Source organism: Brachyhypopomus gauderio, chromosome 2, assembly GCF_052324685.1.
Source record: "Brachyhypopomus gauderio isolate BG-103 chromosome 2, BGAUD_0.2, whole genome shotgun sequence".
NCBI classification, from domain to species: Eukaryota; Metazoa; Chordata; class Actinopteri; order Gymnotiformes; family Hypopomidae; genus Brachyhypopomus; species Brachyhypopomus gauderio.
Window position 1 is genome coordinate 16,660,293 of NC_135212.1, and position 25,157 is coordinate 16,685,449.

The 25,157-nt window shown below is 45.8% G+C and overlaps 2 protein-coding genes across 2 annotated transcripts; both read left to right on the forward strand.

The window, feature by feature from the left end:
* The first annotated feature begins 8,869 nt into the window (after positions 1-8,869).
* Positions 8,870-18,861, forward strand: slc19a3b (solute carrier family 19 member 3b). Its single transcript, XM_076988829.1, has 5 exons — positions 8,870-9,169; positions 9,955-10,723; positions 17,641-17,833; positions 18,036-18,177; positions 18,418-18,861. Exons 1-5 carry the CDS (start codon positions 9,017-9,019, stop codon positions 18,577-18,579), a joined length of 1,419 nt encoding a protein of 472 aa, XP_076844944.1. The 5' UTR covers positions 8,870-9,016; the 3' UTR covers positions 18,580-18,861.
* Positions 18,862-19,621: 760 nt separating this feature from the next.
* irf2bp1 (interferon regulatory factor 2 binding protein 1) lies at positions 19,622-23,292 on the forward strand. Its single transcript, XM_076988817.1, has 2 exons — positions 19,622-21,739; positions 21,913-23,292. The coding sequence occupies exon 1, from the start codon at positions 19,858-19,860 to the stop codon at positions 21,727-21,729; it is 1,872 nt and encodes a 623-aa protein (XP_076844932.1). The 5' UTR covers positions 19,622-19,857; the 3' UTR covers positions 21,730-21,739; positions 21,913-23,292.
* Positions 23,293-25,157: the final 1,865 nt, after the last annotated feature.

Sequence of the window (25,157 nt, forward strand, 5' to 3'; positions counted from 1 at the left end):
TCTATTTAGTAGTCCATTTTAATGATCTATTTACCTATTTATTCAGGGTTGCCAACTTTTCAAGATCGCTTGAAGTGAGATTTGAACCTGGAGGGGGTGGCGGGGTTAGCGAATGTAAGTTGTTACCGGGCGGCCTGTAAAATGGACACAAATTAAGTATTATATCGAGATCGATCGCCAGTGGTTGGCGCCAGAGCGAACTAGTAACTCATAGATATGGATCAGAGATAAATAAACTTTACCTCTGACTTTAAACTTTATCTCAGTTTAAAGTAGGGTTGCCACCTAGGTCTGACAAAAAACAAGGACACTGTCATACTGAGCGAGTGTAATCTGTTGAGCAGGGTGGGCGGTAGGGCTGAACGATTTTGGAAAATAATCTAATTGCAATTTTTTATCTATAAATTGCGATTGCGATTTAAAATCGCGATTTTTTCCCATTGTTCCACTTCAGGCCTGTGGTTGGCGCCAGAGCGAACTACTAACTTTTTAGTCTAACTGTGCGTTCACACCGAAAGCGATAAAATTGCTCTCCGTCGCCGAGTCGCCAGCATCGCGTCGCGTGGGGGCGTGTCCAACATCACGCCTGCATGCAGCACGTGACAGATATGCAAATCACGTTTTTAAAGCAGGACGCAGTATTTATTTTAATCTATTGATTACAGGACACACGATTATAAAGGAGTGCGTGTATAAAACATAGTGTGTGTATAAAACACATATAGTATATAAACCTAAAATGTTTATGTATTTTTTTTACTTTTTACCCCAGACCCGAAGATCAAACAGGAATGAAAAAAATTATAACCAATAATAGGGTATACGCTAATTTATTGCAGATGTTTTTTAACAAATGAACAGTATTCCCTCCAAAAATAAACATCGTAAAGTGCGGGACATCCAGAGACATCCACTATTAATCTCTCCTCCATTTTGCAATCGGAACAAATAATCAGTAGGAACCAAAGTCAGAGGTGCGGTTTCGGAGGAGGGTGCAAACATACTTTCTGATTGGTAGTCGCCGCCGCGCGTCACTGCTCATTTGCATAAAGTTGAGCCAAGCTCAACTTGTTCGCATCGCTCGAATCGCTCACTTCGCGCCGCGCCGCGTCGCTGGGTGTCGCTCACTCTCATTGAAAATGAATGACTTCCGGTCGCCGTGTCGCTCTCGTCGCTTTCGGTGTGAACGCACAGTAAGACGCTCAATGCATGAGAGTTGGCAACCCTGCAGGTATAGCAACTTGGCTAAAATATGTGCGTGAGGGCATTTGGTAGCGCATATCCAGTGTGTTTAACAAAGCCATGAAGCCGGGCTTGTTCACTACATTAACGGACATCACTATGAACTCCGTTACTGCCCGAGTTATTTCAGCGTGCTGCTTCAAATTACATCCATAAGGAGTTACACTTTCAAACGGTTCGGTCAGTGAACCCTGTCTGCTGGACCGCGGTCAAGCTATCTGCGCTTTCGCGATTCATCCGCGCTTTAAATCTTATTGCGCCTATATGCGTGATTTTACGGTATTTCGCTGCTCACGGCATACTAAAGCTGTATAAGCGCAGAGAAACACTTTTGCGTATTTGAAGATGCAGCACTGGTCGTTGGCATTTTAGCCTTACAAATATCATACGAGGCTTTGTGGTAGTTTTTTTTAATGCTGAAGAAGGTTTGTAGTGTTATCTCGCGTCGTAGCAACAGTAGCAAGGCACGTTTTGCAGGGTACCTGACGTTGAGCAGCATCTTTTTAAAAGCCAAAGTAATTTCACACAACTGATGTGCTGCCCCTCTTTGGTATTAGACTTTTAGTTGTGTCAGCTTCCGTCGAGCCTGAAGCCATTGTGCAACAAGTTAAAGTGCGCTGTGTTAACTTCACTTCTCCACCTCTGCCTCCTGCTCGGGTTTGCTCCATTCGTCCTCGGCTCGGCTCGCTCCCAAGTCACGTGACCAGTTTAAATCGCAGCCTGTGCGATTAGACAATCGCGTTTAAAAAAATCGCGAAATTATCGCAAATGCAATTAATCGTTCAGCCCTAGTGGGCGGCGAACGTAAGTTGTTGAGCGCGGCGTGGCGAACGTAAACTTAACGTAAAACGTTACCAGAGGGGTTTAAAATGGACACAGCGAGAAAAAACCAGGTTTAAAGTGTGCAGAAACAGTCTGAATCATGGTCTGAACTAACCTAGTTTTTTTGCCCGGACCGAATATTAAAAAGACGAAAAACCGGGACAGCCCGGTAAAACCGGGACAGTCCCGGGAAAACCGGGACAGGTGGCAACACTAGTTTAAAGTTTAAACTTATAAACTTTATCTCAGACCCTCACCGCTTGCGTGCGCTGCAGTGACTTCGCGGGCTACCGTTGCATTGTGGGGAATGTAGTGTTTGTGCGTGCAAAACACCATCGGGCGGCTGTGGCCTGCGGGCCGGTTCTAATAGTAATTAAATATCATCCAGGGGGCCATAGATAATCAATTCGCGGGTCGGATCTGGACAGTGTATCCCCACTTTCATGTAGTGTACCGGGATACTGCTTTTCCCGATCTTTTTGCCGTTATTTTCGTCGCTCATGCTGCTTTCAGTCTGCTCCTCTTGAACGTATATACGGAAGTAAGGCGGGAGTTTGTCGACGTCACATCAAGACGACATCAGTGATTGGTCAAATGTGCGGGAAAGTTGCGGTGATTGGCTGAAGTTGCAACACCGCCCTGAATTCGCAGGGTTTGCTTGAAGTTGCGTTGAAGTTGCAAATCGCAACATCGCGACTTTCTGGGGGGTCTGTATAGGGATTGGGCTTTGATGTTTTGAGGCTTAGTGTTTTCAAAAATTGTGCTATAAGGACCACTTTTGGGGTCTTAGCTGCAAAAAACTGTGAACAGTTATTTATATAAGACACAATATTCAAAACTGAAAACCATGTGTTTCTTTTGGAAAACACTGCCAGGCAACTGCTACATTCACCTACCAAAATCCATACCCAGTTCTCACAGGTTAAAACACTTCTAGCTAATTTATGCAAATCTTTAGATAGCCTAATCCCTAATCCCGATGAAGAGGCTACAAGTTGCAAATCTTGGTTTGCATATCAATGGAGTCCAATACGAGCATAAAGATGATGATAAAGAGTACGAGAATGAGCAACATCCATCCAGTGAGTCTATCCAGATTGGGCCAGTGACAGTGTGAAATACAGTAAACGAGCCCCAAGGAGAATTCCTATCCACTTCCAAGGTGAGATGCAGCAAGAGATCCAGAGTATGCTGAGTCATGGGATTATTAGTCAGTCCTTCACATAGTTCCTGGGCAGCCCCAGTAGTCCTTGTGAGGAAGAAGAATGGGGCCTTGCAGTTTTGTGTGGATTACCGGAAGTTGAATGAGGTCACCGTGAAGGATGCGTATCCCCTGACTAGGATAGATGATGCCCTGGATTCTCTGACAGCAGCTAGATGGTTTTCCATCTTTTGGCAAGTGGAGGTTGACAGTAAAGACAGAGAAGACAGCCTTTGCTATGAAAAGTGGCCTATTTGAGTTTAATGTCTTACAATTCGGCTTCTGTAATGCGGCACGTACATTTCAGAGCTTAATGGAGTTAGTCCTGGCCGATTTGCAATGGACCCCATGACTGATTTATTTAGATGACATAATTGTCTTTGGAAGGACTTTTGAAGAGCATCTCAACCGTCTTCAAGTACTGCTGGAAAAACTGAAGGAGGCTAATTTGAAAGTTAAGTGGAGTAAGTGCCAGCTCTTCGCAAGAGAGGTGCAGTATCTAGGATATATAATCTCTCGAAATGGCAGTCTGACAGATCCTGAAAAAGTGGCTGTGGTCAAGGAGTGGAAGATTCCTCAAAGCCAGACTAAAGTGCAAAGTTTTCTGGGGTTGGCCTCAGGTGGTTCGTGCAGGATTTTGCTACCATAGCCCAGCCACTGCATAAACTGACTGAAAAAGGGACAAAGATGGTATGGAGTACTCTGTCAAGAGGCTTTTGATGAATTGAAGAAGCACTTGATAATGGCTCCTATATTAGCCTTCCCGGGTCCTGATAAGCCCTTCTTGCTTGATACCAATGCTAGTGATGTGGGCATTGGAGGTGTTTTGTCCCAATCGGTGGATGGCAGAGAGCGAGTTTTAGCTTATGCCAGTAGAGCCCTGAGCAAGACAGAGGAATTATGCTACAACCAAGAAAGAGCTACTGGCAGCATTACCTTTTGGGGAGACGTTTACACTCCGGACGGAACACAACGCATTGAACTGGCTTCATAGCTTTGAGCAACCTGAAGGTCAAATTGCCCAGTGGTTGGAGCAGTTAGCTTTTTTTGATTATGAGATAATCGGCCAGGGAAAAACCTTGGCAATGCTGATGCCCTATCACGTGCCCCTATGACTTGTGAATTAAGGGCTGTGGTGCGGCAAGTGGATGAAGAAGTTGAGGATGAAGGTATGAGGTGGGATTGGAGGCAGGCACAGAGTAACGATGAGCAGCTTCAGAAAGTATGGGATTGGGTGGAGAAGTTTGGGGCAACACCCCCTGATGAACTGAAGAGTGACACACAGTTAAGGGGGTACTGAAACATGCAGAGTACCCTATGTGTGAGGGACCGCATACTATGGAGTCGACAATGGGGCATCGGTAGTGTTGATGTATGTGAGCCATCATAGACCGGGCGGAGGGGACTGCGGTGTGCATCATGCCGTATGAACACAAACTTAGCAGCACGCAAGGAAGGTGGAAAATGGGACCGCTGTAGGCCATGCTGAGAGGTGGGCACGGGCACAAAAGCACCCAAGAACTCACGAAGGGCCTGCCACTGGTGGCCAGCGGACCATGGAGCAGTAGGACAAGGGAGAAAATCTCCGGGGACCCGCAAGGGCTGGCCATAGACGAGTTCGGCCGACAAAGCCTGGAGATCCTCTTTGGGGGATGACCTGAGGCCCAGCATGACCCAGGGGAGTCTATCCACCCAGTTGCCGTCCCGGAGGCTGGCCCCGAGTGCAGCTTTCATAGAGCGATGGAAACGCTCACAAAGCCCATTGGGCCAGGGATGGTAGGCCGTCATGCGGTGCAAGTGTACTCTGAGGCCCTCAGCCACGCCGTTCCGGAGGGCAGAAGTGAACTGAGGCCCGCGGTCCGAGGACATATCCGACGGGACGCCAAACCGTGCGACCCACATGCCAATAAACGCCCGGGCCACTTCCGAGGCCGTAGTGGAGGACAACGGTATGGCTTCCGGCCACCTCTTGGTCCTGTCGATGACGGTGAGGAGGTGAGAGGAACCACGGGATGGTGGCAGTGGCCCCACTAAATCCACATGCACGTGGTCGAAACGCCGCTCCGGCACAGGAAACGAATCCAGAGGGGCCTTAACGTGTATGTGCACCTTGGCGCGCTGACAGGCTACACAAGCTCTAACTCAATCGCGAGCATCCTTCCTGAGGCCATGCCAGACAAACTTGTCCGCCACTAGCTTCTGCGACGCCCTCCTGCCGGGGTGTGAGAGACCGTGTATAGAATCAAAAACCAGCTTGCGCCAGCGGGCGGGGACAATAGGCCTAGGCCGGCCCATGGACACGTCACAGAGGAGCGTCACACCTGCATCACTGAAGGGAACGTCCGCCAACTGCAGGCCGGTGATTGCTGTCCTGTAGGCCTGGACTTCCGGGTCCGACGCCTGGTTTGCTGCCATACGGGAGTAGTCGATGCCGAGGTGCACAGCGCCGACGACCCCACGAGAGAGGCAGTCGGCCACCGTCTTTCCCTGCAACGTGCTGGATGTTCATGGTGAACTCTGAGATGAAGGCCAGCTGACGCTGCTGACGAGCAGACCACGGTTCAGAAACCTTAGCCATTGCGAATGCCAATGGCTTGTGGTCCACGAACGCAGTAAACGGGCGGCCTTCCAGAAGAAAACGAAAATGCCGCACAGCCAGGTACAGGGCGAGTAGCTCGCGGTCAAATGTGCTGTACTTGCGCTCGGGTGGAGCTGGCAACTGAAGAATGCCAAGGGCTGCCAAGCCCCATTGACCCACTGCTCATGCACCGCGCCCATGGCGTAATCTGATGCATCTGTGGTGATGGCGATGGGCGCATCAGGAGAGGGGTGCGCCAACAAAGTGGCATCCGCCAACGCGCGCTTAGCTGCGTCAAAAGCCAGGAGCCGCTCACTAGTCCAATCCACCATTGGCGGCCTTGCCTTTGAGGGCCGTGTAGAGAGGGTGCATGAGGCCGGCTGCTTGTGGGATGAAACGGTGATAGAAGTTCACCATTCCCAGGAACTCCTGCAGGGCCTTAATTGTAAGCGGACGGGCGAAACGCTGGATAGCTTCTACCTTAGTAGGGAGTGGAACAACACCAGCCCTGGAGATGCGGTGGCCGAGAAAATCAATAAGGTGAAGTCCGAACTGGCACTTCGACGGGTTGATAATCAGGCCGTGCTGGCTGAGACGCTCAAACAGGAGCCTGAGGTGCCGCAGGTGCTCCGACCTTGAGGCGCTGGCCACCAAAATGTCATCCAGGTAGACAAAAAGGAAAGGCAAATCATGCAGGACACTGTCCATGAGACGCTGGAATGTCTGGGCAGCATTTTTGAGGCCAAAAGGCATGCGGAGGAACTCGATCAGGCTGAAAGGAGTGATCACTGCCGTCTTCGGAATGTCCACAGGATGCACGGGGACCTGGTGGTAGCCACAGACTAAGTCCACCTTTGAAAATATGACTTTTTTGGCCAGACAGGTAGAAAAATCTTGCACATGAGGAACAGGATAGCGATCAGGAGTGGTGGCATCATTGAGCCGGCGATAGTCACAACAAGGGCGCCAGCCGCCGCCTGGTTTCTTGACAATGTGCAGTGGCGAGGCCCAGGGGCTGTCAGACCTACACACAATACCCAGGCGCTCCATCGTCCCAAACTCAGCTCTCGCTATTGCGAGCTTGGCGGGGTCCAAACGTCTAGCGCGAGCGTGAACAGGTGGGCCCGAGGTCGCGATGTGATGCTCAACCCCATGCCTGCTGCTGTCCGAAGAAAACGTGGGTTCCGTCAGACCAGGAAACTCCGCGAGGAGACGTGAGAAATCGTCCGAGACAGAGAAAGCACCCAACAGGTCGGAGGAGCTTAAACGACTGAGCGAGCATGGGAGAGAGCTGAAAGTCTCTGTATTCACGAGGTGTCTGTTCCTAATATCAACCAGCAAGCTGTTGGCACACAGGAAATCGGCACCTAAGAGGGGAGTGGAAACCTTTGCCAGCACAAAACGCCATGTGAACCGCTGCCCACCGAAGCACAGTGGCACTGACCATTGGCCGTACGTGGGAATAGAGCGCCCGTTGGCGGCCTCAAGGGCGGGGCCAGCATGGCCTGCAGACGGCAGTGCCAGAGGTGAGCGGAGGTGTACAGACCTGCGTGGCTGCAATACACTGCTTGGCCAAGAAAATCTTGTCGGCCTCCCTAGCTAACGCACGATAATCCCTGAGGGTAGAACCCGCCAAGGTTGCGTGAACGTCGCTGTGTAACTGCTGAAGGAAAATCTCCCTGAACAGAAAACACGGCGGGTGGTCGCCCAGTAGGGACGGCATGTGATCCATCAGCCCCGAAGGTTTGGAATCGCCTAAACCAGACAGCGAAAGAAGCCTGCGGGGACGCTCCGACAGCTCGAAAATTTGTAGGAGCAGTGACAAAAGGGCTTCATACTTATCGGCCTCCGGAGGGTCTTGAAGAAAACTCACCACTCTGGAGGCGGTGCCGTTGTTCAGTGCCACGACGACATAATAATACATAATGTGTCGTCCTCCGTGATTTTCCGGATGGCGAACTGAGCCTCGGCTTGAGCAAACCAAACGGCAGCATGCTGTTCCCAAAACTCCGGTAATTTAAGCGCTACTGCGTTCGCCGACATGACGCGAATACTTCGGAATCATCCGAATAGACGTGGGGGTCACCACGTCCTCTGGCGCGTGCAGGCGCCGCTCCCCCAGTGTCACTTAAAGGGTTAAAACTGAGTGGCCAAGTGCCTGTCAGGGAATTCGCTGCGAGGAGTAGTAGTCGCTACAACATTTACTTTGTTCAAAACTTGAAATATCAAATACCAAATATCAAAACTGTGAAAATAGCAATTGTGCTTCAAAAACGCTCCCTCTGAAAAAGACTGAAGCGCGGGCGATTTCTTCAGCCACAACAAAGCAGCTTTTACTGCCGCTTCGTTTGTGGTTGTGAACACATTCTGTTGCGATCGCAGTTTGCCTTTTAATTTGTTGATTTCTTTATGTCACAGGTATCTGCCAAAATTGGACCGCGGACAAATTTAGTTGAGTACCCCTGGTCTACATGGATTAATGTTTTCAAAAAATGTGCTATAAGGACCACTTTTTGGGTCTTAGCAGCTGCAAAAAACTGTAAATCGAAATGCATCTACTTTTTTTTATCCCTTTGACATTTACCTTAACAGTACTGTGACCTTGACAACAGTGTTTTGCACATTAAATTTAATGTGAGAGACCCTATATCGTCGCTTTTTAATAGTGACTTTGTTAGCTATTTTGCATAAATATCTTTGTAAGATTATATTTTTGTATTTAGACCCCGGCTGAAGGCATTACAGCCCACTTAACATGACTTGATGTGAGCTTGGCTAAAAATTAACTTTTCTATTTTTCAATCTGCTGCAGTCAAGGAGAAGTCATCTTAAAACCATAAAGCAACTCATAAAACATAGATAAGAAATATACAATTATAAATTGTGATTTTAAATATTCTTAAATATTTTCTTTAACCCTTATTTTTCTGTATACACACAGCCACATGCACATCTACACCATTACACCTAATCACATCAAAAAACCTACATTCATGTTCTCCAGATTCCCTTTAAACAAAACAAATTTCTACACAAGTACATATAGGTCGACACAGATCAAAGTCTGAGTCATAAATAATTACTTCCTCCACAAGCCCAGTCTTAGGTCAGCCTCAAGACCACATGCTCACATACGCACACACTCCTGTGTGTGTGGGAGCTGAGGAAGGTCGATGAGAATGAGGTGCTGGGAGGCTGGGCAGCACTCCAGCTGGACATGCCCCACTGCTTTGCTCTCTTTGTACGGCTTCTTTGCAAACTGCAGACCAGCAGAACCCTTCCTCACACCTTACCTGTTGGAGAACAAAAACATCTCTGGACATGTGGTGAGTGCACAAAGCTGAGAGGTGAACATATACCTTTAAGGCCTGTGCTCTTTTGTGTTGTCCTAAATATGTAAGCATAATACATCAAGTATTATTATTGTTCTTCTAATTATTATCATTTATATATATGTTTTTTGAGACATAGATATGAAGTTGCTGGCACATGTCTGATCACATCCCAATATCAAACGAATAGTGTAAAACATGAATCTTTTAAAATAAAAGTATTAACACAGATTATATTGAATGTGATAAAAATGATTTCACACATTTTTATATTATCCTCTTTCCCCATCTGCAAACGTGTTTATAACATTTGAGGACAGCATGTCTCTTAATGAAACAGGACACACTATTTGTATTTCACTGTTGTTCCAATACATCAGCAAAGAACCAGTGGCACAATGCAATCAACTCTCAAGAAAAATAAGAAGTGCATGAGTATAGTGAATTGCAAAAGACAAAATTGCATCCAACCTGATTATGTTTTCCAGCAAAGCAAAACTATGTGGTAAAAAGACTGAAGGCTGAAGTAAAAGACCTTGTTCTGCATACAGGGGTGATGATGATGCAAAAACTAAATAGAGCATATCACACAGGCATCTGATGTAAATAGCATGAAAGAATTTAGTCATCTGGTCTTACCTCACAGTACATTGGCTTTTTTAATGATTGCTTTCTCATGAATATTTATTTTAAAATATATATTACCTCATTATATATAATATCATTGGATTATCAATCATTGGATTGTCAATATTAACTATTGCTATTGTCATACCCAGGTGACCAATTACCTATTCCCCATATGGACATACTCCTACCTTGCTGTCTTGCCGCTGGTCTTCTTGATGACCGACCTGCTGCGCTACAAGCCTCTCGTTGTCCTGCAGGGCCTCTTCCTGGTCAGCAACTATCTACTGCTGTGTTTTGCCTTCGACTTGGTGGCCCTAACATACCTGCAGTTCAACTTTGCTGTGGTTACTTCTACAGAGGTGGCCTACTTCTCCTTTATCTATAGTGTCATACCAGCTGAACACTACCAACGTGCCACTGCCTACATCCGCAGTGCCATGCTAACCGGTTTTACTTTTGGAGCTACTGCAGGACAGATGTTAATATCTTTAGCTGGTGTGAGCTACTTCACAATCAACGCCATCACACTGGGTTTCATGGGGATGGCCTTCTTGGTGTCCTTTAGTCTTCCAATGCCCCAGCATGGGATATTTTTTGGCACTGGGTCTGGGACATGTACAAGTGCACTGAATGAAGTTACAGAAGCCACAGACCACATGGCTGGCAAGGAGATGAAGGGAGCTGTCAGTCGGTGGCATAGCATGGACTGGATTATACTTACTGCCAGGCAAATGTGGGAGAACCTCAGGGAGTCCTACAGCACCAAAAAGCTGGTTTACTGGTGTCTGTGGTGGACACTGGCTACAGCTGGTTATGGGCAGGTCTTCAACTACATCCAACTCATGTGGGACCACATTGCGCCATCAAGCACATCTTCCATTTATAATGGAGGGGTAGAGGCTGTGTGCACACTTGTGGGTAAGAAATTCAAGTGTGTTGTGTGTGTATGTCACTTTATTTAGTTAGCTTATAGCAGTAGCGAACCGTGACCTTTAAACCTGGGCCCGCTACCCCCCCCCCCCCCCCCCTCCCCCCGAAATTTTTTTTTTCCTTTCTTAATAAACTAAATAAAGAAAAACTGAGACGACAGTACAGCTTTAAAAACGCAATAAACAATAATATCTGTACTAGATAACATCTTAAGCAAAATAAGTATACAAACAAAATAAGGTTCACAGCTCCGTGGTTCTCGGAAGCGGAATATGTAAACAACGCGCACGAGGACGTCAAAGGGATGAATCGAAACTAGCTAGCGATGGTGCTAACGACAGCTAGCGTCGCCACAGCGGGCGGAAATTATCATACAGTTAAGCCCGCCCACTAAGAGAGAAGATATGATTGGTCAATTTTGCTGTCATTTGAAACTGGTATTGCGCTGAATTATAACTGCCAGGCCCTCTGTAAACGAACAGCGGGCATCACAGTCCTGATAGGGGGAGACACAGGCTCACAGGCTTCCACTCAACCCCTCACCTTCCAACACAGATTGAATAGACACGGGTGAATATTTTATTTGCTTATATTTTTGTAATTGTTTAGATGTCGAATGTCAAACTGTAAGTAGATAAAATAAAATTGGATAATTATATATATAATGCTTTAAGAATATTTTAGGCCCTCTGAGAGGGCGTAGAGGGCCCTGACGGTTCCCCACTGGCTTATAGACATACAAAGTGTTTAGCTACAACAGTATAAGCAGTAGAACATAGTTGAGTCAAAACAAAGTTATTCAAATGCTTGTGTGTATTTTGAGCATGATCCTGTTTTTGCAAGGATTTTTTTCCCCCATTTTTTATTTTAAGAACCAGTAATAAAACGGGCAATTAATGGTAATCAAACAACATACAAGTTTCATAATAAAAACCATACACCTTTTAACATATCCTGAATGGGGGAGACTATTCATGACCTGGAAGCATCTTAGTTGGTATGCAAATTGCATGGAAGAAAAGCTGAAGCAATTATAGCAGTAGGAGTTTGGTTATTACTCATTTTAATTACAGCCTGAGAGACAAGGCCTTTGATGTTTTGTAATGATGTTTTTTCCATTAAATTAATGAAGTCAACACTGTTACAAAATGAAAAACTATATTTGGACAGAGGAATGCAACAATGTCAACAGCACCAGAGTCTGTATTGAGTCATTTCAGACTTGTTGTTCTTGTTCTGAGGATTGCTCGTTTGGTTGAGACAATACCCAAAAAAAGATATAGATTCTATCTACTTTTTTAAAATGATGAAACAATTAGCATGCATCTTTTTAAGTAATCCCAACTAGAATATTGCTGAGTAAAAGCTATGAGCCTTTCATTGTTGGACTTATTAACTTTTTTTATTTTTTTTACATAGACCCAATTTGACAATCTTCAGTTCAAAAAACTAAAATAATTTGAGCACACCTAATATTAAATACCACCTATTATTAAATTAATTTCATTCCAACTTAATGTCAACGTAATTTTATTGAACATTATAAAACTTAATTTGAATCTTCTTCAAATTGAAATTGAAAATAATGGAGTCCTACAAATGGTAATGGAGGATAATTACAATATTTAATATGTCAACATTTTACATCCTCTTACATGTTTAAAGTTTTTAAATGTGAATTTCTAAAGAAAAGAAAAGAACACAGACTAGATAGCAATTATCAGTTACCAAAAATGACTTTGTCTAACAATTAATTATATAAAAACACCAAATTAAAGAAAATAATTTGCCCTCTAATTCACACCTTAGCTTAGCTCTAAGCCTTCTTCTTTGCCACTTTCAGCTGAGTGAGCATTCCACTAAAAGGCTCTACACTCACTTGCAGTGTCGTGTCTACACTGTCCCTTCAAACAGTTTCTTTTTGAGTACTTGAGCCTTTCTTGGAAATATATGGAAATACTGAAGAGCTTCAACAGTAATGTCCACATGGTGTCCAAGGCCTCTCCAAAGTGCCACGCCTTTATCCAAACCTGCCACACCCTTATCCAAGACATTGGCCACTATACATCAAGAGCATGCAACACTTTTTTTTTACTAAAACAAAATAATGACATCTCACAGGAAGTCCAGAAAGTTCATTACCTATAGCTTCATTATTAATTGACCAAAAGATGATATGGCTTCCAAGAGGCTAGCTAAGCTAACCATGCCAAGAGGATAAATGATACTGAGGAAAATACTACAGTACATACTGTATGTACTACAGTACATAATACTGCTTATATTTAATATTTAATATGCATTTTCTAAAAACCTCCCTTATGACAGCACCTGAAGCTGAGCGAGAAATGAAATTGAGTTTATCCACCACTTCATCAATACACCTGTTGGGTACATTAAATAAACCTTCCAATTTTAGCAGCAGGTGGGCTATATTCTTTTCAATCAAGTTGGGTAGTTCTCTCATTTCATTTTCATCCTCTACTTTCTCCACCTCTGCACTCTGATATTCTTCCTTATCATCGTCATTACCACAATCATGATTGCTTCATGTGTTTAAAGGATTCACCATTTTTCTCTGTAAAAAGTCAACCTTGAAATAAGAGTGAGGATTGTGTTTCCGGCTTCTGTGCGATACACATGTCCCATTAATGTTTGTTCTGAAACGGCAGTTTTCAAATACACGTGATAGTTTGCTTTTTTAAATGGTGACCAATATGCTCAAAGTATTCATTTTCTGTAAAAATGGCAGTTAAAGTACAGCATGTACATTTAAATGATAACACCTTTTTTGTTTTAATTGTGATGAATGGTGTAACGTGGCTCGCGCCACGGAGCGAGGAGATGGACACAAATGCAGAGATGAGCGAGATTTAATACAGGGAATACCAAAACCAGAGTCGATAGAACAGGCAGGGGTCATAACGTGCAAGCAGTCCGAACAAGAACAAGAAACAGGCATGACGAGACGAGAACAGGGAAGACTCACGGACCAGGCAGGAACAAACAGATGACGGGAAATACAGGGCTAGAAAAACAACGAACGTGAAAGCACAAACCGACTGATAGAACAAAACCACGGATGACTCGACTGGGGGAATGACGGGACTTAAATACATAGAACTGAAACAAGGAACAGGTGATAACAATGACACGGGGCGTGGTAGCACCCGAGGAATCACGGAGACAACGAGCAGGGCGGGATAAACAGGCACGGGACACAGACACAAGGGAACCCAGAGTGACAGCTACGAGAGGGGGCGTTGCCCTACGTGACAGAACCCCCCCTCAAAGCGTGCCACTCTGGGGCACGCAAGGGCAGACAGGACAGGGACAGCGGACACAGGACAGACCGGAGGAACAGACAGGGGGAAAGCAGGGCATGGAGACCGGGGCACGGCAGGGACAGGGGGACCAGAGATGGGCCAGGAGCCGGGCCGGGGCACGGCCACACAGGCAGGGACCGGGCGAGGCACGGGAGGAGGACTGGACAGGACAGGACAGGGGACAGACACGGGAGTTGGGCCAGAGGACAGGGCAGAGGAGAACACGGAGGCAAAGACAGCATGAATAACAGAGACTGGGACAGGAACAAGGTGGGTGATGACTTGGGGAACAGACACAGGGACAGGGACAGAGACGACACCACCAGAAACAGACACGGGAACAGGAACACAGACCTTGACAGACACAACCACAGGGACAGGAACCAAAACAAAACCAGGGACAGGACTGGGGAACATGGGGAACCCGGGCACAGGAGCAGGAACACAGGGCGGAGCAGACAGTACATGGAGTCCATGCCCAACAGGGGGCAGCACAGTCTCTTGGGGAACAGGAGCGGCTGGGCGGCGGGCAGCGGGCACAGGCGCGGCCGGGCGGCGGGCAGCGGGCACAGGCGCGGCCGGGCGGCGGGCAGCGGGCACAGGAGCGGCCGGGCGGCGGGCAGCGGGCACAGGAGCGGCCGGGCGGCGGGCAGCGGGAACAGGCAGGGTCCGCTGGCGGGCAGCGGGAACAGGCAGGGTCCGCTGGCGGGCAGCGGGCACAGGAGCGGCCGGGCGGCGGGCAGCGGGAACAGGCAGGGTCCGCTGGCGGGCAGCGGGAACAGGCAGGGTCCGCTGGCGGGCAGCGGGAACAGGAGCCGGCGTGGACGACCTCTCCTGGGTCGCGGGGACAGGAACCGGCGTGGACGACCTCTCCTGGGTCGCGGGGACAGGAACCGGCGTGGACGACCTCTCCAGGGTCGCGGGGACAGGAACCGGCGTGGACTGCCGACGGGCAGCGGGGACAGGAACCGGCGTGGACGACCTCTCCAGGGTCGCGGGGACAGGAACCGGCGTGGACAACCTCTCCAGGGTCGCGGGGACAGGAACCGGCGTGGACGACCTCTCCAGGGTCGCGGGGACAGGAACCGGCGTGGACGACCTCTCCAGGGTCGCGGGGACAGGAACCGGCGTGGACGCCAAGCCGACGTCCTCGGGGGGCGGAGCCACCAAGCCGACGTCCTCGGGGGGCGTGTACGCCAAGCCGACGTCCTCGGGGGGCGGAGCCACCAAGCCGACGTCCTCGGGGGGCGTGTACGCCAAGCCGACGTCCTCGGGGGGCGTGTACGCCAAGCCGACGTCCTCGGGGGGCGTGTACGCCAAGCCGACGTCCTCGGGGGGCGGAGTCGCCGCACTGACGTCCTCGGGGGGCGGAGTCGCCGCACTGACGTCCTCGGGGGGCGGAGTCGCCGCACTGACGTCCTCGGGGGGCGGAGTCGCCGCACTGACGTCCTCGGGGGGCGGAGTCGCCGCACTGACGTCATCGGGGGGCGTGTCCGCCGCGCTGACGTCCTCCGGGTTCCGAGCCGGCCACTCCTGGGGTGAGTGGCTAGTACTCCCCCCCAAAAAATTCTTGGGGGGCCTTCGGGGAGCGGCTTCCGGGATCAGCGGAGGGAGGTCTTCTTCCACGGGGTCCGGGTTGAGCCTGGAAGAACACACAGACACAGAAGCCTCTCGGTTGCTCTCTCTGCGACGGCTCCGCCTCCTCCGAGGCGTCGGGAGCTCGCAGTGGTCATCGAGAGCAAACCGAGGGTTAAGCCAACGCTCATCTGTGCGCTCATTCCGTCTGCCCGCTGCTTGCACCACAGGTTGCTCACGCCTGTGGTGTTCGCCAAGCGGGGCAGACTCCCAGCGCTCAATAGGAGTCTCGTCGCGAAAGCCAGCCAAAACCGAAACTGACTGCGCTTTCTTCTGAGAGCGACGAGACTTCCGTGTTCCCACAGCGCCAGGGGTATTCCTGTCTCCGGCTCGTTCGCGCTGTAACACATGAGAGTTAAACTGCACGGAAGCAGCCAACAACTCGTTACAGCGACTAAACTCACCGGAGTCTCGCTCTCTCGCTGTGTCCTGGTAAGATCCGTGGTTATGTAACGTGGCTCGCGCCACGGAGCGAGGAGACGGACACAAATGCAGAGATGAGCGAGATTTAATACAGGGAATACCAAAACCAGAGTCGATAGAACAGGCAGGGGTCATAACGTGCAAGCAGTCCGAACAAGAACAAGAAACAGGCATGACGAGACGAGAACAGGGAAGACTCACGGACCAGGCAGGAACAAACAGATGACGGGAAATACAGGGCTAGAAAAACAACGAACGTGAAAGCACAAACCGACTGATAGAACAAAACCACGGATGACTCGACTGGGGGAATGACGGGACTTAAATACATAGAACTGAAACAAGGAACAGGTGATAACAATGACACGGGGCGTGGTAGCACCCGAGGAATCACGGAGACAACGAGCAGGGCGGGATAAACAGGCACGGGACACAGACACAAGGGAACCCAGAGTGACAGCTACGAGAGGGGGCGTTGCCCTACGTGACAAATGGCTTCTCGCCACAAGGCAACGTCGAACCAATTTGCCAGTGTTGTAGCCTAATGCATTAAGAGCTCTGTCTTATTTGGGGTTTTACATTTGCTAATTTTATAGCACCAATGCATATCGAAATGTTTTTAGTATTAAACTAACAAATATGACAAATGGCATATATTGTTCTCTTTTTGTAACCGCAAGACAAAATGGCGCTCTTTTCCTTCTGCCAATCAACCTTTAGGCTACATGGCTAAAATAATCCTGTACACCATTACGATTTGGGCAAAACAGACAGCTTCTTGCAATGAAGCACTAGATGTAAACACACAAATATGTACAGTTGGAAATAAAGGTTTTAAAAAGAAAAGCCTTGCCAATCGTTTTAAGCAACCAATGAAAATGCTAATTTTACAATATACAACTGATTGCTACAACGAAGCAAAGTGCTAGGTAGAGTTGTTCATTCAGCAGATTGAGTTAAAACATTTAAATGTCCTATAAGAAACACTATCATTAGTACTACTTTTTTTTTTCTTAGACACATTAACTCTGGCTGAACTTTAAACCTGTTTAATTATTGGAGCTCCAGGATGGGTTAGCTAGCTTGCTAAAGGGCTATCCTTTTTAGCTAGTTTTCTTTTATAATGACAGACTTGCTAGCGAGCTATAATAATCCAATTGCAATTATTACATTATGTTAATAGGAAATGTGAAATTCATACAGGATAATCGACTGACACAGTCAGTATGAAACAGTACCTTGCATCATCAAGCACAAGTGGAAAATGCGACCCAAACCACAAAAAGTTTCTAACTCTGGGGAGAGGGTGCTGCAGAAACGCTAATCTTTTCATCCTTTCGGCAGCTCAATTATTTTCATTTGCCCAACTCACAATTTGTCCGTTGTTGCGCTGATGCAAAATTATGCATCCAAAAACTTTTAAAATAGACATTTAATTTTTAATTTGGCTGAACTCACACTCAAATTCAGTTCTGGAATGTGCAGTATTGATGTTTTTTAATGGTGTGTGTGTGTTTTCAGGTGCAGCTGCAGCACTCTCGGTGGGGTATATGAGAGTGAAGTGGGAGGTTTGGGGTGAGTTTTCTCTGGGCGTTTTCTCTGCTATCGGCGCAGGCTGTGTATTCCTCAGTGGCCTCACTACCAATATCTGGCTCTCCTACACTGCTTATATCATCTTTAAAGCTTCATACATGTTCCTCATTACTATCACCACGTAAGCATTTACAACCTTTTAATAGACAACTTATTTAAATGGATCGATCTTACATACTGAATGATACTGTGAATAGAAAAACTCTACACACATTTTAAATGGCAGGTGTCTATGATGTTTTACGATGTGATATAAATAATGAAACCAAGATAGAAAAGGTTCTGACATTTTATTTTTCACATGTTGCATTTTCTTCTGAAAGGTTTCAGATAGCAGCTAACCTGTCTATGGAGTGTTATGCACTAACTTTCGGCGTAAACACATTTGTTGCCCTCGGTCTCCAGACTGTGTTAACTGCGGTTGTAGTCGATAACACTGCATTGGGGTTGGACATTGTAACTCAGGTAAATAGATTTTTTACAAACAAATAAAATGTTATAAAACTAAGTTAGTACATATCAGAAAGTGCATTTTCAGCAAGTCTGAGCTCTGAATGAAATACTTTTATCGACATCTAGCGGTGATTCTGGAATATTTAAATTTGACACATGGTTTCTAGTGAACCCCTTTACTTTTTGTTTAGTATGACAAATGAATATGCATAGTTACAGCCTAACTAATTCCTTTTTAATTTCCTTTTGAAGTTCATAATTTACGGCAGCTGCTATAGCGCCATGTCCTTGCTGTTCCTGCTGCGAGGCTTGTACGTGGCTGGCAGCTATTACTACACCTCCGGAGGAGACAGTGCAGTGTCCTGCCCTTCTGAACCAGCGGACAAGCCGTGTGAGGCTGAAATGAACATATAAAGAAAAATATTCTCATAAAAATGAGTGACAAAGACCGTCATATAGCTAACGCTACCTCTATATGACAAGGGTTTATAGAACCCTCATAGAATGGTTCGTGAAATTTCTTTTTAGTTATGTACTTTTGAGTATTGTAGAATAATGGTGTCACCAGTAACATACTTTATTAACGGCATTTATGGTCGATAAAGATGTTTTTAACTTAAATAAAGATAATACACTAACAGCTCTTGTTCAATGACTGTTTTGAGTCCTGCAATAACAGTTAGCTAATAGGCCTACGTCTTTAGAAACAGTTAACACTTAATAAACGAATTTGTTAATGCGTTTGCCGTGCTTCATATGGATGCATATAAACGTGCATAAATAAATCAAAATGCACTGTGTAGGCTGCATAAAAAATCTTTTAAACAAAAATACAAATTTATAATGATCACTCTTCCCATGGAAACTTTTAGGTATATGTAGCTCACTCCTCCATTAACAGTGTTATTTGTCTTTTGTTGATATAAACTGTATATTTTTTCGCTGATCTGTGGCGAGCTTTTCCGTTTCTTTGATAACGAACAAAATCAATATTTGGTCCAGGAAGCTCTGCTCCCACACCAGGTTTAGGACGACCTGCGCCCGCGGCGGCTGGGCTCAGTGCCGGAAGTGATCGCTTCAACGTTAAATGCCGCAGTGATCGTTGGGAGTAGTAGTAATGTTTCTGTCCTTGTAAGGGCGCGTCTTGCATTCAGTGACAGGCATTAAGCATAACCTGCACATTATTTACAGTAAATATTATTAAACGTAAACGACTATCCTAAGACGTCGCTGTGACTTGTTCCAAACTTCTCCAACTTCTTTTTGTTTCTTCATTTATAGTAGCCTACATATGCGTCGTATTTTATGTTGTGTATTTCGTGAATTGTTATGATAAGATATTAAGGTTAATTAAATTTATTTTTGTTCATTGGGGTAAAACTGCGAATTCTGGTTTACTTGCTGATTTTTCCCCCGCCCGCAAAGCGACCGTTGAACAAGATAAAACTACAGCTCCCAGAATGCAGCGCAAGATAGTTGTGTAACTTTACAGCGTCTTCCAGGAGAAACTCTGCGGCCCAGTCGACTAAAGAGAAACAGTATTCAAAATCAGTTCTGTGTATTATAAAACAAAACGGGATTCTATATACTCTCACGTAACGTACAGATAAAAACTTGGAAAGGTTCGGAAACTGTCGTGAATAGAAAACCAGGGTGGATTTAAGAACGCAAGATCGCGAGGGCCTATCAAATATGTCCTCTTCCTCGCAGGCATCTTCCAGACGGCAGTGGTGCTACCTCTGCGACCTGCCGAAGATGCCGTGGGCCATGATCTGGGACTTTAGCGAGGCGGTATGTCGCGGGTGCGTGAACTACGAGGGCGCCGACAGAATAGAATTGCTCATTGACGCGGCGCGACAGCTGAAGAGGACACATGTGATGCAGGACGGCAGGTCTCCCGGTCCACAGCCTGGTGGTAAACATGGGCCTGGGGGAAAGGATGGCCCCATGGACGGAGGCAGACCACCTTCAGAACGTTTTGAAAGAGTAAGAGGAGACTACGTTCCTGCTCGACTTCCTAATGGCCTACCCAGATTGGAAGATGGAGGTTCTATAGAGGTTAGTAGGCAAAGTCCTAATGCTAGGCGGACCATGGTAGGAGCTGTACCTCCCAATTTGATGGCACAGGGCCTTGTGGGACCCCCTCACGGGCTGTTAACTGCTGTACCCAGTCTCAGTGCCAGAACTGGCAGCACCCCTCTAACCATCTCTACGCCAATACTAAGTGAGATCAGTAAGAGACAGGCCATGGGTATGGGGGTGGGCATAAGCATGCCTTCCTTTATGAGCTCTGACTTTGAGAAGGAGCTGAAGGAAAAACAGAGGAATGCAGAAGCTCTAGCTGAACTGTCTGAAAGCGTTCGTAATCGTGCAGATGACTGGGCCAGCCGTCCTAAAGCTGTCCGTGATGCCTTACTCAGCCTCGCCACCTGCACTCCTTTTAATGTGCGGTTTAAGAAAGATCACAGCTTGGTGGGCAGGATCTTTGCCTTTGATGCTAAGCTAGGCGTGGAGTTCGAGCTCAAGGTGTTTGTTGAATACCCCTGTGGTTCTGGCAACGTGTTCTCGAGCCTGCTGGCGTTGGTCAAGCAAATGTTCCATGACAGTCAAAAGGATACAGGCAAGGTGATCAGCTCAGGATTCAAGTATATAGAATATGAGAAAAGACATGGTACGGGTGACTGGCGCCTTCTGTCTGAGCTGCTCAGTGATGCTGTTCGGGCATTTAAGGACCAGCCAGTCCCCGAGGCGATACCCCAGCCTTACTTGGATGCCAACTGCTCCATGCTACCCACTGCCCTCTGCCACATTGGACGCCCTGCCCCTTCACGACTCCGCCGGCGCAAACCCTCCCCAGAGCCGGATGGCACAGAGAGGATGCCCACAGAGGAGCAGCTACGGCAACACTGGCCACTGGGCTCATTCCCTGGAATAGCTGGGCACATCCCTGCCGCCTCACTCCCCAGTACCGGGCAACCTCCCATCCTGCAGGAGGGCCTGCCAGGGTCCCACAGCAGTGACCCCTCACCCATCAGTGCCCTCATGAGCGTAGCTGACAACGTGGGCACTGCAGGTCAGTCTCCTAAAGACCTGCCGAGCAGCAGTAGTGCCCATGCATCTGCTGCAGGTCTGCAGAACAGTGCTAGTCCCTCTTCAGCTGCGCAGCGGCGCTTGGCATCACGTAATGGAGAAACCCCCGCTGGCTCTAGTTCTGGAGTGTCTGCAGCAGCTACGGCAATGGCCTCTGGTGGAGCAACTGACCAAGCAGGTGTGATGAGTGGTGAGGCCCCCGGAACAGGTGGTGCCCCTCTCTGTTGCACCATCTGCCATGAACGGCTGGAGGACACGCACTTTGTCCAGTGCCCATCGGTGCCTGGTCACAAGTTCTGCTTCCCCTGCACCAGAGATTTCATCCGCAGCCAAGGCTCAGGGAGCGAGGTATACTGCCCCAGCGGAGACAAATGCCCCCTGGTGGGCTCCAACGTGCCCTGGGCCTTTATGCAAGGAGAGATCTCCACCATCCTGGCTGGGGATGTGAAGGTGAAGAAGGAGAGAGACCCCTAATTTACAGGAGGTACACCTCTGTCTAGCTTGCACGCACACACACACACACACACACGCATACTACACACACGTAAGATGAATATTAACTTGTGTTAATATATATTAATATTGTTAGAGAAATGCAAGGTCTGATATGCTTAAATTGTACTTCTATAAGAGGACTAACTTTATTTTGTTTTTCAGAATCAATACCTTTCCCACATGGTGCTGAAGTCCCAAAGATGGCCATGGCTGTCACTGTGAGGCTCACAGCACTAAAGACGACTGTTTAGACATGCACATCCTGTTCCTCCATCTTCTCCTCTCTCTCACATTCCTCCTCTATTCTCCCATCCCTCTCGTTCCTCCTCTTTTTTCCCATCACGTTCCCTTGCCATCTTCTCACCTGAGCTGGTCATCGTTAAGAAGAACACAGACATGCCCTGCTCATAGATGCCCCACTTTTTGATGCCCTCCTGCAGTACAATCAGATCCATCTGTTGGCACCAACAGAATTATTTTTTGCCCCAACATGTAATGTGCTTTATGGCAGAGCTTATAAAACTTCTTTCTATTTAATGGAAGGTTTGGGTTATAAACCCTACTTGATTTGTCCTCGTTGAATCCCTGACTTAGACACCTGAAATGCACTATATGATAATAGGATAAATGATGAAATGCCTCTGAATGTCCTAACACCAAACAGATGTGGATTGTACAGGAAAATTGGGGGTTTAACAATCACATTTCTTTTTTATATTGCCACAAATTAAGTAGTTTGAGCCCTTTTGAAATAGTTTAAATGCACCCATTTAAGGTTTAACCCAGTGTGTATAATAGAAAACTTTCTTTATATTTTATACTATATGTAGATTGTAAGAAATGCTCCCTTTCAATGGTTATAGATGTGCAATCTCTAGATTTGATACCATATTGCATTATGTACCACTAAGTATCTGAATGAACAGAAAACCAAAGATAGATGTGTTGAAAATTATTGTATCATAAATGCTTTAGCATATATTTTTGTGGTAAAATGGCTTTCATTAAGTAATGGGGATCATATATGGGAAAAGGTTGAAGTTGGGAATCTTATATGTAGGGCTGTCTGGGTGAACACAAAGTACATTTTTAAGTGTTGGCACATCACTATACGTTTTATATTTTAACCCTGCTAAATTGTTAGTAGGTGATGTGTTTAGATTTTATTAGTACTTATGTTCTGCTGTTTGTTTTCTTTAATGGTCCAGAGTCTTTTTCAGCCTTATGTGTCAATGCCTTGGCTACCTTTCAAGATAGTTTTTTTTTTTTCTGGTGATGTTTTATTTTGGGGAGCTTTGTGGGTTTTTGTTTGTTTCTGGATATATATTTTTTTCCTTTGGTTACTTTCAGATATGGTCCATCCCAAACATTTTACATGTTCTTATAGCTCTGTCCTTTTTGATCCTGTTTTATGAATACAAAAAATCTTTAAATGAGTATTATATGTAAACATATGTTAACCCAAGTACTGTTCTGGAAGAGCTTTGTTTAATTGGCATTTGTTATCCCTCAAAGTGTATTTAAATTAAAAGATTGACCTTCTTTTCACAAACCTTCAAGTTTCCTAAATATTAATATCATATATCATAGTAGGCTATAGCATTTCTGAGTGTGTAAATTTTAGAAAACGGTGTGAGTCATGTTAAAACACTATCATCTACCCATCAGCACAACTGTTTGGGCTCCACTCACATATTCTCACTCATTTCATAAAAGGGAGACACAAATATGTTTAACACGTTTAAAGTCTTTGTTAATGCTAACATGCAAGCAAACACAACTGAACTATAGTTCAGTTATGAACTATAGTTATAGTATACTGTTTTTGACAAAAGTGAGTGTTATAGCAACGCAAGCTACCCATATTTCTATAGAGCAATGATTATTCCTGACCACTAAAATAATAACAGCATGCTCTATGTGTGTGTGTGTGTGTGTGTGTTAAAGGATGCTGTTCACATCCTTTAATGTAATACACGTTTAGTTTTCTTAGTTTAACCTGTTTTCAATGTTAGTCAAAAGATGGCGCTACAACATCAATGTTTCCCAGACTGGACCAATCGCCTGTTCGTTTCATAAGGTTTATTCTAATTTTGTTCGTGTTCTTTCTGTTTTCGCTGCTTCAGTGTCTGTAACCCCAGGCAAGAAACATGAAGTCACAACACCCAGCTTTTTTACTTTGTAGCCAGTAAACAAATCACAGATATGACATTTTTGCTAAGGAGCTGAACATTCTGGCTTTGTTACACATACATTTAACAAATTAAATGGCATATGGAAACACCTTTCCCATTTAGTGTCATTTCTAAAACAAATACTAGCACAAATATAAAATGCTAATTACTAGGCATTTTAAAAGTGACTGCTTACAGACACAACAATACAGTTGTCAGTGGAGCATTAGAAATGATTATTAAAAAAGAAACTCCCAAGAAGCAAATGTTGGTTGTTCCCGGTCAGTTGAGTCTAAAATTTGGTGCAAGAATAAACAAACAAGTTGAGTTATAAATGGAAGGCATAAAATTATCAGGACTGAAAACTCAAAGCAATATGTCCTAAAAACTGCACAATACATGGTTGGAAACAGGAGTTGGTGTTTGTGAAAGAACTGTGAGTACTCGGCTAAATGAAATGACTGAATGAAATTTACATATAGGTAAGCCTAATAAAAATAGCACTAATACCTAAACAGACGAAAACAGGGTTACATCAAGTTATCATCAGCTTGATGTGGAATGTCGTTTTCATTACTGAAGTCCATAGCGCAAGGAAACCGGGTCCTCATAAAACACATTCCATATTTTTTTAACCAATATTAAGTGATTACATTTCTCCCTCTTTTTGATTTGTAATAAGTTATTCCATTAATGCAAATAATGTTGGTTTTTACTGTGGAACGTTACTTGTGAAGTAAAAATCCGCGGACCAGTCTATGGGAGACACTACAGATCCTTGTGCTTTTCTCGATAGCTGATAAATCGTTAGTCAAAAATTATTCATAATATGGATTGCTTACAAAAAGATGTATTTTGTAGTATTAAGTTCCACCCATTTCGTTTTAAGCTAGGTTTTAAACTTTCGTGTTTTAACAGAAAGTTCCATATAGGCTACGTAACATCGGGCAAAGGGCAGACCTTCATAAATGGGGCTTTAAAAAAAATCTAAATGCACTCTCGTCAAAAGTGGGCGCTACACTATAAAATATATATGTTTGTTTCAAAACCATACACAATTTGTCCGATGCACTCCAAATTGTACAGTCTTGTAAGATGTACCAGCGTGAATCAATATATAAAGCTGGTGGACTTTCATTAACAAGGAACGATATAAAATGACTTTTCCAAAAGTGCAAAAGCTCATGAAATCCTACAATAAATTAGATCTACACAGATATAAATTATATGTAA

Bases quoted from the DNA above. Each gene is read 5' to 3' on its own strand.
- slc19a3b (XM_076988829.1), top strand. From the start codon at position 9,017: ATGAGAATGAGGTGCTGGGAGGCTGGGCAGCACTCCAGCTGGACATGC. The intron at 17,834-18,035 runs GTAAGCATTTAC...TTCTTCTGAAAG, and splicing joins TTCCTCATTACTATCACCAC to GTTTCAGATAGCAGCTAACC. The intron at 18,178-18,417 runs GTAAATAGATTT...TTCCTTTTGAAG, and splicing joins GGTTGGACATTGTAACTCAG to TTCATAATTTACGGCAGCTG.
- irf2bp1 (XM_076988817.1), top strand. From the start codon at position 19,858: ATGTCCTCTTCCTCGCAGGCATCTTCCAGACGGCAGTGGTGCTACCTC.